This window comes from Hoplias malabaricus, chromosome Y, assembly GCF_029633855.1.
Source record: "Hoplias malabaricus isolate fHopMal1 chromosome Y, fHopMal1.hap1, whole genome shotgun sequence".
In the NCBI taxonomy this organism is placed as follows: Eukaryota; Metazoa; Chordata; class Actinopteri; order Characiformes; family Erythrinidae; genus Hoplias; species Hoplias malabaricus.
The window spans coordinates 64,813,337-64,827,636 of NC_089820.1; the positions used below are offsets into that span (position 1 = coordinate 64,813,337).

Sequence of the window (14,300 nt, forward strand, 5' to 3'; positions counted from 1 at the left end):
TCATGCTACAATCACCAGTGCCATTATTGAAAGTAAGTAGCTTTTAAGAGCGCCTTCCAAAACTGAGATAAATAGATAGCATCAAGATTTACAAGCTAGTAGAAATCTATCTGCTATCCAAAAAAACAGTAGAGCTCCTTAGAGTATCATTTCTATAAACTGCAACTGTTTGTAAGTCCACACTTAAAAACATTCATAACTACAGAATTTATACTTTAGTGTTATAGTTATTGAATGCTAAATAATCTATAATCCATATTAGATTACGGTACATATTCTAACATAACATATTGGCATCTTCAGTTTTTAGACCAGGGCTATATGGCTAATGTAGCTAACATGTAATTGAAGCTTAAAGCCCTTAAAAAACTTGTTATTATGTTGTTATTATAAGTAGTAGACTTGTTTACCTGTTTCTGACACTATGTCTTATATATATAGTCGACAAAAGCACATCACCGAAACAAAAAACACGGATCTTTGAAACTTGACATTTGTGCTTTAGTCTGTGTTTACCTGTAACAGTGTGTTATACAGTGTCAGAAACTACACAATGAAGCCTGTTAGAGGTTAAGGCATTAAGGCATGTGTACTAACTACATGTGGCTATGAGTGGGCTTTATTTATTAGTTTTGTTAGCTGTAGTTTAGTGCAGATAAACTTTTCATTCAATGTAAATAGGTTTATTGTATAAAGTCACTGTTGGGACCAAACCTTGCAGCTCATTTGTGGTGTTTTGTGAAATATTGGCAAAATTCCAGTTATTCTTGAAATTTTGTTAAAATTAGACAGAACTACAGAAATTATTTGGACAAAGCATCTCTAGATCTGCTCGCGACTCTAAAACTCTCTTCCCCCTTTAGTCCAACATTCTCCAACTCTCTCTATTTCCAAATCAAACCTCAAAAAAAAAACGTATTATTATGATTACTATTATTATTATCTTGTTCTTACAACAGCAACTCATTAATAGTGAGACAGACATCCTTTTTCCAACACACACCCTTTTTTTTGGGATGTGAAATATGCATCCAGCTGAGATTTTTAAAACTGTGTAAAATGTCCATGATTTTGAGTCAGGGTTTGGCTTCTTGTTTGTGGATTTATACAGTTTTAAACAGGCCTGTTCAAGCTCACCGCCACTGTTTGTCGACTACTTGTATCCACATCAAACATTAGTCAAGTTAGTTTCCACCACAGCCGACTGATCTCAGTCTAAAATCACTTCAACACAAACATAAATAAACACAGTTTGATATTCTCTTATATTATTGATGTATTTATTAAAATGTATACATTGCCAAGAAAGTAAAAATAATGTAAAGAGTTGGTGAAAGTAAAAAGATTTTTTTGATACCTATTTTAAGACAAAAGGTGATTGGCAGTTATAGGCTATTACGGTAATTTATTAATCTTGATAAATAAGTATTATTTTTGCAATAATTTTTGAATATGGTTGCAATATATTAGAGATTTATAACTACCTCATATCCTCACACACACACACACACATAAACACACATTTATTTAGGCCTACTTGAGACCCTCCAGCCACAACTTCCAGACACCCGTGTGTCCTCAGTGTCCTCAGTTTTTTAAAAACTACAATATGGTCACCCTACTGTAAATCATTGTGCACGTGTTGTATTTTTATGAACTCCTCTAAACCTCTATGTGTGAAGATCTATGTGCGTGTGAGTTTTTATGAGAAAAAAACGAGTGCCTGCTCATCTCCCCCGACTGCCCTCTTCTCAGGAAGAGGCCATCGAGCATGACTCAGCACCCCCCACCCCCACCCCCTACCCCCAGGCCGTGGTATCTTTGTTTTTTGGCCTTTCTCTCTCTCTTTCTCTTTCTCTCTCTGGCTCAGTCACTCGCTTGTTCTCCAAATCACACGCACCTCTCTTTTTGCTATGACTCAGAGCTTTCTCCACCCATCCCTCTCTCTTTCTCTTGTTTTCTGCTTCTAATTGAATTACCCTAGGTTCCGTGTCCACTACTAAAGAACGCAGAGAAAGCAACTGTGTGCCGCAGGTGTGAGGTAACTTTCACGTGCTGAATTTTACAGCGTTTGAAAATGGCAGCTGCTTTTATGCTGTTTAAAGATTTCACAACGAATGTACCTCTATAAACGTGCATGTGGTACTTCAAATAAACTCTTGTTGCATGAGCACACAAAAATGTTACGTTTTTACAATTTTGGAGCAGTTGTATAATTACAGACTGCAGTCCATATGTTGCTTTGGATAGTTTAGCCTTCTTTGTACCTGTTCTTCGATGGTCAGGATGATGTGCTGCTGGAGTTTTTAAACCCATTAAATCCATTTTTGTCCACTCATTGTCCACTCTGTTAGACACTCCTCCCTCATTGGTCCAACTTGTAAAGATGTAAAGTCAGAGAGAGTAGGTCATCTATCACCGCACAATTTGTGTTGGTTGCCCTTCATCAGTGGACACAGGCCACTGCCCACAGGACACCATCCACAGGACACTGCCCACAGGCCACTGCCCATAGCACACCATCCACAGGACACTGGATGTGTTATTTAGAGGACTATTTTCTGTCCAGCAGTGACATTGAGGTGCCACAGCAGCACTGTTGTGTCTGATCCACTCGTACCAATACAACACACACCAACACACCACCACCACAACGTCATTGTCACTTTAGTGCTGAGAATGATCCATCACCCAAATCATACCTGTTCTGTGAGGGTCCTGACCATTGAAGAACAGGGTGAAAGGGGGATAACAAAGTATGCAGAGCAACAGACTGTAAAACGGTTAGCACTAGCATATGCATAGAAGCCCATATGGGTGCTAGCAGAAAGAAGCAGTGTTCTTGAAGAAATCTGACCTGCTGAAACTGACCCATACTAAAGGTCTCACTCTAAGTTTTTTGTGTCAGAAGGAAGGACATTATATCAGAAACCGAGTGGGAAAAAGCAGGAATGTGTAGGTCCATGGGGAACCAAGAGAAAGTCGCAAAAGAGGGAAGGACACCAGTAGAACAGCGAACATTGAGGGGGGAGTAAAGTGAGAAACGTGCATTTGAAAGTGTGTATCACTTTCCACATGAACTAAGTGAAACACTTTAGCATAGTTTTGCCTCTTTGTTTACACTAACCAGAGCGGGTCAAATGTAATGTATTCTTTTGATGTGGAAATGATGTACACAGGGCCTCACGCTGACCTCACATCCTTCACAGTGGTCATCAATTCCACAACCTGGCCAGTGACTGGCAGGCCGTTGAACATGTGATGGTGAAAGTCTAATAGAAACCAGAAACCACTAGCCTCCAGTTCTGTCTTGCGAGGGGATATTGTTACTGTTACAAACCCACAACTTGAGATATGGGTCCATAGATATGCTGGACCTTAAAATCACCTCTTCTTCATAATCTTAATTGAGAATAAAGGCTGAAGCTGATCCCAGATAAGCATTATTCTCAGAAGCGTGATCCCTGGAGTCTGTTACACAGATGACCTCATTCACATGGGTCAGTGCATGGTCAGATCTGCATTCCAGGACGCTTTGTAATCAAACTAGTTAAAGAATTATATCAGTGAAAGTTGGGACTGTGTGTAAAATAAAATTGCCCTGTGAGGTTAATGCGCAATATTAGTAACGTCACTACTGACAATTTATAGCTCTGCTCATATTGCATTAGTTTTCCAGTGATATGAATCAGTCCTGGGTGTTCCTGAGTGGATTTTTGGCAAATGAATGATTTATCACAGCTTCTGTGAGGTTAAACCAAGTTTGAACTGGTTGGGCAAAGGGTTACCAAAAGTTTGTGGACACTTGCTAATGTAACTGGCTACTACAATCAAGTTTAGAAATGGGAAGCACTTGTGAAAACAGAAAGTGTATTTAAATTGTGTTTATATATTTAAGTTATTAAAAATAAACATGTTATTTTGAATCCGCCAATGTGTATTAAATCACTACTAAAATATAATTTATATTACACAATGTAACACTTAACATATGCTGAGTATCGTATGTTATATTGGCTATTCTTCTAATACAATTTCTAATATCATACAGCTCTAATTTACAAATAATGTAATGTGTAGTACTATATTTATTGTCATATTTGTTGTTTTTATTAGTATTTTTTTGACATGGTCTGTTTTTTGTATGTTATTAATAATTTAAGCACACGTTTAATGTGTTTTTAGAGTTCAATCAGGCAGCTCAGAGACATCTACTTCACTTGCATTAGACAAGGTATGGTATAATATTATAATTTAATAAATTACATATTATTCATGATTTAGTACAAATTAATGGCTCCAAAGTAACATAATTATATACGTATTTCAACAATTTTTTTTCTTTTCACAAGGAATCCCCCTTTCAGTAACAGCTTCTGCTCTTCTTGTAAGAATCTAATGGATGACGTTTGTGAGGATGTGATGTCATTAAACCATTAGAACATTACATTTTCGTTAGTGTTTTACTTTACTGCACAGAGAACAGTTCCATGACTCCAAAGCTCAGTACAGTGGGATGGATCCCCCTCTAAATAATGCTTGTCTCTGAGGATGGTGAGCTAAGTCTCGTGGGCGACTTTTGTGAAGACAAGCTGTGTGTCCATTCTTTGGACCAAGCTCTTCATTAGGGTTTAGTTTTTGACCACAACCTTTCTATGCACTGCAGTTTTTGGGTTAGTACTGGCACTGATCTGTAAATGTGGTCAGAAACTGACCAGAGATGAATGGGGTAGAGGGTGGATGACAAATTGTATTTGGATCATTCCAGACTACTCAGCCAGGGCCTGTCAGTTTACAGCACGGAAATGAAAAGAAAATAAATCACGGCAAAACATAATGTTGAATCAGAATTTAATTATGGATTTTAAAATATTAAACCATAATATTTTGAATTGAATTTCATTTTACTGATTTATGTGTATTGAATTTGCCCTCCTTAGTACATAAAGACATTTTAAAGTAAACATTGTATGCATCTCAAAGCCTTTTTTTAAATTACATTTTCATTTTCAGTAAATGCACATAAGAAGTTAATTTACTGCAAGTTTTTTTTTTTTTGTACAACATTTAATCACTGAAATAATCTTTCAAAGGGGTGCTGTTACTTGTCTTAGGAGGGACTCTACATTTAGTAAGTATATAAACTGAGGCCTGCTCTTGATGCTTTTTCCTCACTTGATCACATTAATTTTCACTTTGAGATGGGTTTGGAGCAACTAAGTGAACCTAACACTAAGGGTGAGTTTCCCGGAGAATTATTACTGTATATTTCAGTATATATAGAGTATAATGTAGGGCAGGCCTTAGTCGAAGGTTAGGGAACCCAACCCTAATAGTCTGAGTACGGTAAATAAAGTAAACGATTAAAGCATAATAAGTATAAAAAGTCCAATGTTTAAAAGTCCTCAACATTCAATGTTCTGATTTTCCATTCAGCAGCATAACAGTATCCTTTTGGAGGTTTTGCTTTGTAAATATTAAAAATTATATTCTTAATCAAACCTAAACAAATTTGTCAAAATCATATTTGCAGTGGCAGTGAGGTTGTTAAAGAGATACAAATTTTCCAGGGTTTTTTGCCCAAACTCTAAGTGAATTTAAGAAACAGCGTGATCAAGTTTCGGTGGTGACTGGGCAAAAATCTAATTTTCTTCTTGCCTCAGCCAAGAACTATTTAGTGTCTAAAATTGATATTGTTCCATTTCAGCACTGGTAGACTGATAAAGTAAAGAAACAGTGAAACAATCTTTTTATTTATTATATACTTCATGCATTTAACACATTATATATGTGTTTATTTTTTATTAGCATTTAGTGCTAACTGCTTTCCAAACTCATCATATATTTCATACCGTTATTTAATCTATCTATCTATCTATCTATCTATCTATCTATCTATCTATCTATCTATCTATCTATCTATCAGTTACTGCAGTGCTAAGTATACTAGCTGTGGTTTCTGACACTTTATAATAAGGTTTACCTAAAATAATTAGGTATAATTACATTACGGTAACTTGAAGCCTACAAACAGCCCATGATCTCATAGAACAGTGCGTCCATGCAGTTAAAAATCTTATAATCAAGTCAATTAGGGATTACTCAACAGCTCCTTACAGTCAGAGTGCTCAGACATGCAGTTACATGTTATTAATCATACTATCTTTCTTGACTACATTGGGAGTGGATTGTTAGAGATCTTTTTTGAAGAAAAATATATTTAAAAAAAGAACTACTATTTTTTGGCTTCTTAAGCAATTTTATTCACATTTCATTGTCATTAGTTTAATATTTGTCTAATACCAGGAGTCCAAAATGCGCCTCATGCTCATGAACCTCATTCCGCTCACACCCATCATCTCCCTGAAGTTCCTGTACTCTCCGGGCTTGAAGTACCACATCCTGCCTCTGTAGTTGGGCTGCTCGTACATCAGCCAGTGGCCGTCCATCACGTGGCAGGACTGACATCCATTGGACCAGTGATAACGGTCCATGATGGACTCACAGTCTTCGGTCACCTCCATCATCTGACCCATGAAGTTCTCCCTCTCGTAGATCCTCGTTCTGTAGGATCCTCTGTACTGTTATTGGGAAGAAGACAATAGAAGGTAATATGATATATACATTATGTGGAGTTATCATATCTTATTCTTTAAACAAAAATTCTGTATAGAGTCAGAAAAGAATGATAGGGCCCATTTTGGCACATTTTAAGGAATCTATATCCCTGTACCTTATGTGTTATGTGTACAATTCTTAAATATACTTTTATTTAACTGTTTTATAACCTCTCTATCTCTGAGATTCATGCAGAATATTTTTTTTACTGTATATTTAATACTGATACATGCAGATGATCTCGATTTTTAATGGCTACTCTTATCAAGTAGTAGCGGAGACAAGCAGCTTAGTGCCCATGTATAAAAAAATAATAAAGCCAAAACAGGACAAAGCAAAACCAACAATTGTAATTTTACAGTAAAGATGGGTATGTCTTTACATTTAATATAAGTACTTTCTTTACATTTTCTTTACTCTCTTTGTTTCTTTAAGTAATTCTGGACTATGTCTAGCTGTGCTATAGCTGCCATGTTTAAATCGTCTACAAAAATAACAGTTTAAATGGAGATTTGGAATTTTTGGATGGTGATAGGATGTGCACTCTGCTCTGAGAAATGAAGAAACCTAAATGCTTACAAACTGTTCGCACTCTATAAAAGGCAGCTGAGACCTTGAGGCATATTCTACTATATTTTGGAGTGTGATCGCACCATAGGGATCATGCGGCAAGATCTGATCCAATCGGTCATCCCCATCATGCTCATGCAGTCGGCATACTCTCCCCTCCTCATGAAGTACTGTCTTCCCATGTAGTTGGGGCGATCGTACACCATCCAGCAGCCGCTCTCGACCCTGCAGGAGTGGCAGCGGCTCAGGTAGGAGGACATATCGGAACAGTCGCTGCTGCACTCATAGGAGCGGCCCATGAAGTTCCTGTCCTCGTAGAAGATGATCTGTTCGGACAAAATAAGGCATTGCACAGCATGAGGTCAGATGAGGGGAGACTGGACAACTAAATGGGATTGTTGTTTACATTTTTGTCAAAGCTTTTGAACGTTACGTATTGCGCTTACCCTGCCCATGGCCGTGGTTGGTTGGTGTTCGTCAAAAGCAGACGCTTTCAATGTCAAATCTGTTTCCGACTGGTGAGCTGACACTAGGCCGGCTTTAACCCTTACATTTATACCTGACCATAACCCAATTGGACATGTGGCCCCTATTGTAGAAAAAAACCCATGAGCCAGCAGCATAGCACAGAACAGTTCGCTGGCTTTCCATGTGACCAGTCTCCAGAAGATTTTCAGAACGGGCCCCACGCGCTGGACAATGAAGATAAAGTGTATTATTTTGGCCTTGTGCACACTGGATTAGTTTTGTTGAATGCTCATTGACCTTTTAGCCCTGCAACAAACATGTCTTTGTTAGCTGTTGACCCTAATAAACCTATCAGGACCAAATGAATTGAGATCAAATTAATTAATTAAACAAATAATACAGTCTGCTATTATTTTTAGTGATAATACATTGTCCTTCACTTGTTCCATGAATGCATTTTTTTAAAGCAAGCATTTTTCATCATGTGCAAATGGAGAGTTTACAGTTTATTTTCCATTCCTCTGTCTGTTTGCCGTTATGGCTTATAGTCGGTGGACATCCAGTATTCATGGTGTCCGAACATTAGTAGACATCCCTATAATAAGTGAATGCAGCTGTTTTAAGGTGCACCCATGGTGGAGAAAGGCTGTTCTGTCAACTCATATTTTATAACCTCTACAGGAAAGTGTGAAATGTGGAGCAGCAGTGGACAATTAGGGTATAGAGCCCCCAGCATTGGGCTGTGGAGCAGTAAAACTGTTTCTGAAATGATGGAGCTCCATCCTGTGCTTTTGGGATGAGCTAGGGTTAGGGTTAGATTCAATTCAACACTCTAATGTTTGTCTGGCATCAAATCCAATCCAACAAAAACATTTAAACTTTTGCAGAAGAGCCAAAGCTGTTACTGCAGGAAAAGGGTACAAGTAGTTTATTGGAAATAATGTTGGATGAGCTTCAAATATTTTGCTCTATAGCATCTATCACTTTCAAAGTTTCATCTGAATGAAAGGTGTATTATAAATAAAATGAATTATTATCATTTTTATAATTATTAATTGTATTATTTGTGTATATTGCAATGAATATGTAGAAGTAAAACTGCAATGATATATTTTGCCCATATCAATCACACACACACAAACACAAGCACATATAAATCTGTCTCTACTGACTGCTGCCAGACTGAGTCTGGGTCACTGCCCCTGGGTCACTGCTGCTGTATCTGTCACAGCGTTAGTTAATAGGTGCTAAAGACAGGCTAAGGCTTTGAGCAACCGAATGTAATTCAACCCAAGATAAACTCCAGTCAGAAGGTCAAGGTCATGGGAGGTCAGCACCAAGGCTGGGGAGAAATTAGACTCAGCAGTTTGGGGAATTTTCTGACCCCAGTGAGCCTGGACGAGCATGCTTCCCTCATGACTAGAGCCCACTAGACTTTAAGCTCCTAGGGAGGTGGTTGGGGCTTAAATGTGATTTTTTTAATATCCCAAAATCCCAAAAATTTATTCATCTCCAGAGACTGAAAGAAGCTGAGGGTCTCCAGCTGGAACGGAAGGAAAGAAAGTGGAGGAGACTCAGTAAGAAATGGCTGTTGTACAGATATAATTGGGATGTTTCCTTTTTTTTTATAGAAAGCCACTCTCACTGAGGCCCAGTAAATGAGTCACGCTTGATCAGCCTTTCAGTGCATCGAGCCAGCCGCATGAGTTCTAAACTGACTCCAGCGCTAGCTCCAGTCTTACACTTCCAAACAATTAAAACTAGCTGAAGTGACCGGCTCTGTGCACTTTTCACAGTCACAATCATACACATCAGAAAAAGTTATTGGACATTACTACTTCAAGTGGACAAACTCTCCTTTTTCTCCAAAGTGAGACACAGTTCTGGGTCAAAAACCCCACAAGTGCCACAGCAGTGTTCTCCCCCTGTCTAAACATCCCTGTTCAGAGTGGCCACTTTCAACGCCTTTTACTTTTCACTTTTTTTAAATGATAAATGTAAAGTGCACACCAGTGAGAAGCCAAGAGCAGAAATTCTGGTTTTGAAGCATTTTCGCTTGGTTCTCTTTCTTCTCCGTTCTTGATTTCTTTTTGTTTTTTCTTTTTGTTTATGTGGCACTCGTATTTCTCCATGCTCGTTGTGTCTGTTTGCTGCGTCTTTGTGCTCACACATAAATGCAGGTCCAGTGCTGTGATTGGACAGACTCAAGTGAGGGGGCAGGACAATTCTGATGTCTCTGCACTTGACATCAGAAGCAAATTTGAATCAGAATGGCTCGGTTTATACCACATTTTCTGATTTTAAACTGACTTGGTGGTCTTGTTTCACAGTGTATGTGATGGTGGGCAGCACAGATAGTGACCAACGACAAAGACAGAAACCCTGACCCCTAGCCTGCATAAAATATAAAAAAAATATATATATATATAAAATAAAAGACAATACATACAGTAGGTACATGGTTTGTGGACAATCCATAATTTCTTCTAAAATAATGAATGCTAATATGCAGTTTGCCTTTTACTCCAAGCCGAGTGTTTTATACTTTATTTTGGATTAATTGGATTAATTTTGGCAGCACTTGATAGCATTCAGTCACAAAAACAGTGATGGCTGGTGAAAAATATATAGTATATTCCGGGTGGAATTGTGTCATGTTGTCAGATTCAGCAATCATTCCAATACAATTTAACACATGCTGCAGGACTGGTGCCCCCTCCATGCCTCGTGCCCAATGATTCCAGGACTCTGGGCCCATTGCGACCCTGAACTGGATAAGCAGACACCAGCACACTATTAATATGATTCATTCATTCATTCATTATCTGTAACCCTTATCCAGTTCAGGGTCGCGGTGGGTCCAGAGCCTACCTGGAGTCATTGGGCGCAAGGCGGGAACACACCCTGGAGGGGGCGCCAGTTCTTCACAGGGCAACACACACACTCACACATTCACTCACACACTCACATCTACTGACACTTTTGAGTCACCAATCCACCTACCAACGTGTGTTTTAGGACTGGGGTAGGAAACCGGAGCACCCGTTGGAAACCCACGCAGACACAGGGAGAACGCACCACACTCCTCACAGACAGTCACCCGGAGGAAACCCACGCAGACACAGGGAGAACGCACCACACTCCTCACAGACAGTCACCCGGAGGAAACCCACACAGACACAGAGAGAACACACCACACTTCTCACAGACAGTCACCCGGAGGAAACCCACGCAGACACAGGGAGAACACACCACACTCCTCATAGACAGTCACCCGGAGGAAACCCACACAGACACAGGGAGAACACACCACACTTCTCACAGACAGTCACCCGGAGGAAACCCACGCAGACACAGGGAGAACACACCACACTCCTCACAGACAGTCACCCGGAGCGGGAACTCACAACCTCCAGGTCCCTGGAGCTGTGTCCCTATGAGACTTTTTGAATTGACAATAAATGCAAATCATACCAATAATAATTATTTATTCATTCATTCATTCATTCATTGTCTGTACCCACTTATCCAGATCAGAGTCACGGTGGGTCTGGAGCCTACACAGAATCACTGGGCACAATCAGGAACACACCCTGGAGGGGATGCCAAACCCTAATATGTTGACACACACTCACACACTCACACCTATGGACAATTCTTAGTAGCCAGTCCACTTAGATAGAGCACCTGGGGGAAAGCCCTGTTAACATGGGGAGAACACACCAAACTCCTCACAGACACCTGGAGTGGGGCTCGAACCCACAACCCCAGGACCTTGGAGCTGTGTGACTGCGACAGTACATGTTGCACCACCGTGCCGTACTAAAAATAATAATTATCAAAATGATAATTAATTGCAGATCTTAAGTTCACAGATAGAAAGTTTGTTATATTATAGGAATCATTACATTACAGAAACACACAGATATAGGAACAAAAACTTAATTAAAACAGAGAGAGATGAGTTGAGAGAGATGAGAGAGTGTGAGTCTAGCAAAGTAGATTAAACATTTTGTTAGGAGTAAACTGAAATAAAATTATGAGAACAATTAAAAGAGAACTGTGAGAGCTCTAAACACTGTATTCAAATGTAGTTCATTGCTCTCTACTTTTGCTGTAGTTTACACCGAACAGAAGCCTGTTCTCACACTGTCATAATCTTGTTAGACACACTGCACCACAAAGTCCTAAAAGGAAATCTATATGATGAACAAGGACTTTGTGGACTCCTCATTCAGCTCAGTAACACGATGACCCACACCACACATCACACTCCAATCATCCTTCCTCTCTGATCTACCCTTTGAAGTGAAGACTCTGGTTTCCTTTCTCCAAGGATCAAAGCCACGTCACTTTGATCCTCACCATCAGAGTCGCTGATGGCTGCTATGACCAACTTGAGCTGCTCCCCGAGGAATCTGAGCTCATAACCCATTAACACAACATAATATGGTTTTCATTACTCCTTCATGTTCCCCTGTCTCATAACTCACGAAACAAAGATAAACAAATTCTCTGTGGTCATCTGCCGGAGGTGTGTGTGGTCTGGGCCTTTCTTTCCTTCATTCTATGCTTCACCCTCTCCCTCGCTCATCCCCTATCTCTCATTGTGTCCCAGAGACAAAGGGCCAGGGAGCATTTTGAAAGTGCCAAACCTGCGCAAAAGAAAAGGGAGCAAAAAAAAGGTGATTGCTGTTCCAAGCATGTCTGCGATAGCCATCTTTTCATGAAGTGTGCAGGTGTGAAGAATGAAAGAGTGTGAGAGAGAGATGGAATACCCACATGGGTGATAAACGAGGTATAATGTTTGGGAACGAAGCTTTTGTATCCAAGTGTCTTGACTTTGTCGATTGAGTACAGATAAACTTCAACCTTTAATGGATATCTATTAGCCAGTTTAATCTGGAATAGGGTTTGTGAGATCACACATATTAATAACCTTCCCATTCATTCATTCATTCATTCATTATCTGTAATCCTTATCCAATTCAGGGTCACGGTGGGTCCAGAGCCTACCTAGAGTCATTGGGTGCAAGGCGGGAATACACCCTGGAGGGGGCGCCAGTCCTTCACAGGGCAACACAGACACACACCTATGGACACTTTTGAGTCACCAATCCACCTACCAACGTGTGTTTTTGGACTGTGGGAGGAAACCGGAGCACTCGGAGGAAACCCACGAGGACACGGGGACAACACACCACAGTCCTCACAGACAGTCACCCGGAGGAAACCCACGCAGACACAGAGAGAACACACCACACTCCTCACAGACAGTCACCCGGAGGAAACCCACGCAGACACAGAGAGAACACTCACACTCCTCACAGACAGTCACGCGGAGGAAACCCACGCAGACACAGAGAGAACACACCACACTCCTCACAGACAGTCACCCAGAGGAAACCCACGCTGACACAGGGAGAACACACCACACTCCTCACAGACAGTCACCCGGAGGAAACCCACGCAGACACAGAGAGAACACACCACACTCCTCACAGACAGTCACCCGGAGGAAACCCACGCTGACACAGGGAGAACACACCACACTCCTCACAGACAGTCACCCGGAGGAAACCCACGCAGACACAGAGAGAACACACCACACTCCTCACAGACAGTCACCCGGAGGAAACCCACGCAGCCACAGAGAGAACACTCACACTCCTCACAGACAGTCACCCGGAGCGGGAATCGAACCCACAACCTCCAGGTCCCTGGAGCTGTGAGACTGCGACACCTACCTGCTGCACCACCGTGCCGCCCCCTTCACATTCACCTTTTTATTTTTATTTTTTTTGGAATTTTTTTATCATCATTTGCAGTCATACAGTACAGTTATATTTTCAAAGATAACACAGGTAAAACATGTATTCATGAAACATAGCTTTTGGCAATAGGTGTTGATATATGTCCCCAGACATAACAAAAATACATACATATTTTCTACAATGTATAATTCTTTAAAGCAAAAAAAAAAAATCACTTAAACCACATTGATTGAAAAGTATGAGATAACTGGGGACCATTTAACTAAAAATGAATCTGTTTTTAATTGTAACCTTGCAGTAATATTTTCCATGTAATAAACATCCTTAATTTTTTCTGTCCATTGTGTTACAGTGGGGGGCTGCTGCTTCAGCCAAGAGATTGTAATCATTTTCTTAGGAATCAAAAGAAGACTTCTCAGTAAAAGTATCTTATTTAAACTTTACATTCACCTTTAAAGCTGTAGTATGGGATTTTGCAGAAACCAGACAGTTTTTTGAAGAAATCCAACAAAAAAAAAAACATTCTCTACATTTAGCACTTCATTCCAAATCCACTTCTCTAAAGAAATAAATATGCTCAGTAAATATGGGTAAAGATATGGATGAAGCCTTCTATTTTGTCTGTATTTGTGCAGTTAAACTTATTAAAGCTTATTAAAACAGAAGGAATGGAGCAGTACCACTGGAAACCATGTGGGGGCACTATAGCCTATGGCTCAACCGAAACTTGACCCCTGATAAATAAGAAAAAATAATTCCCCATCCACACGAGATCCTCACCAGCCACTGCCATTTACACCTCTGCCTCTGTTTTTTTTCGGTATTTAATAACATTACATACGTTAAAAATAAAAGCGTATGTAGCTTGAT

At 39.9% G+C, this 14,300-nt stretch overlaps 1 protein-coding gene across 2 annotated transcripts; it reads right to left on the minus strand.

Annotated features, from left to right (window-relative positions):
- Nucleotides 1-6,296: 6,296 nt before the first annotated feature.
- Nucleotides 6,297-12,607, minus strand: LOC136678945 (gamma-crystallin M2-like). 2 transcript variants are annotated; one of them, XM_066657150.1, is made up of 3 exons: nucleotides 12,596-12,607; nucleotides 7,272-7,514; nucleotides 6,297-6,581 (listed from the first exon to the last, which is right to left on the minus strand). In XM_066657150.1, the coding sequence occupies exons 1-3, from the start codon at nucleotides 12,605-12,607 to the stop codon at nucleotides 6,297-6,299; spliced, it is 540 nt and encodes a 179-aa protein (XP_066513247.1). The 2 variants fall into 2 exon arrangements, with proteins under 2 accessions (XP_066513247.1, XP_066513248.1); XM_066657151.1 differs by lacking the exon at nucleotides 12,596-12,607 and adding an exon at nucleotides 7,635-7,643.
- Between the last annotated feature and the right edge of the window lie 1,693 nt (nucleotides 12,608-14,300).

Excerpts from the sequence above, each read along its gene's own strand:
- LOC136678945 (XM_066657150.1), bottom strand. Across the intron at positions 6,582-7,271 it reads CTTGCCGCATGATCCCTATG|TACAGAGGATCCTACAGAAC; the intron begins GTGCGATCACAC and ends TCCCAATAACAG.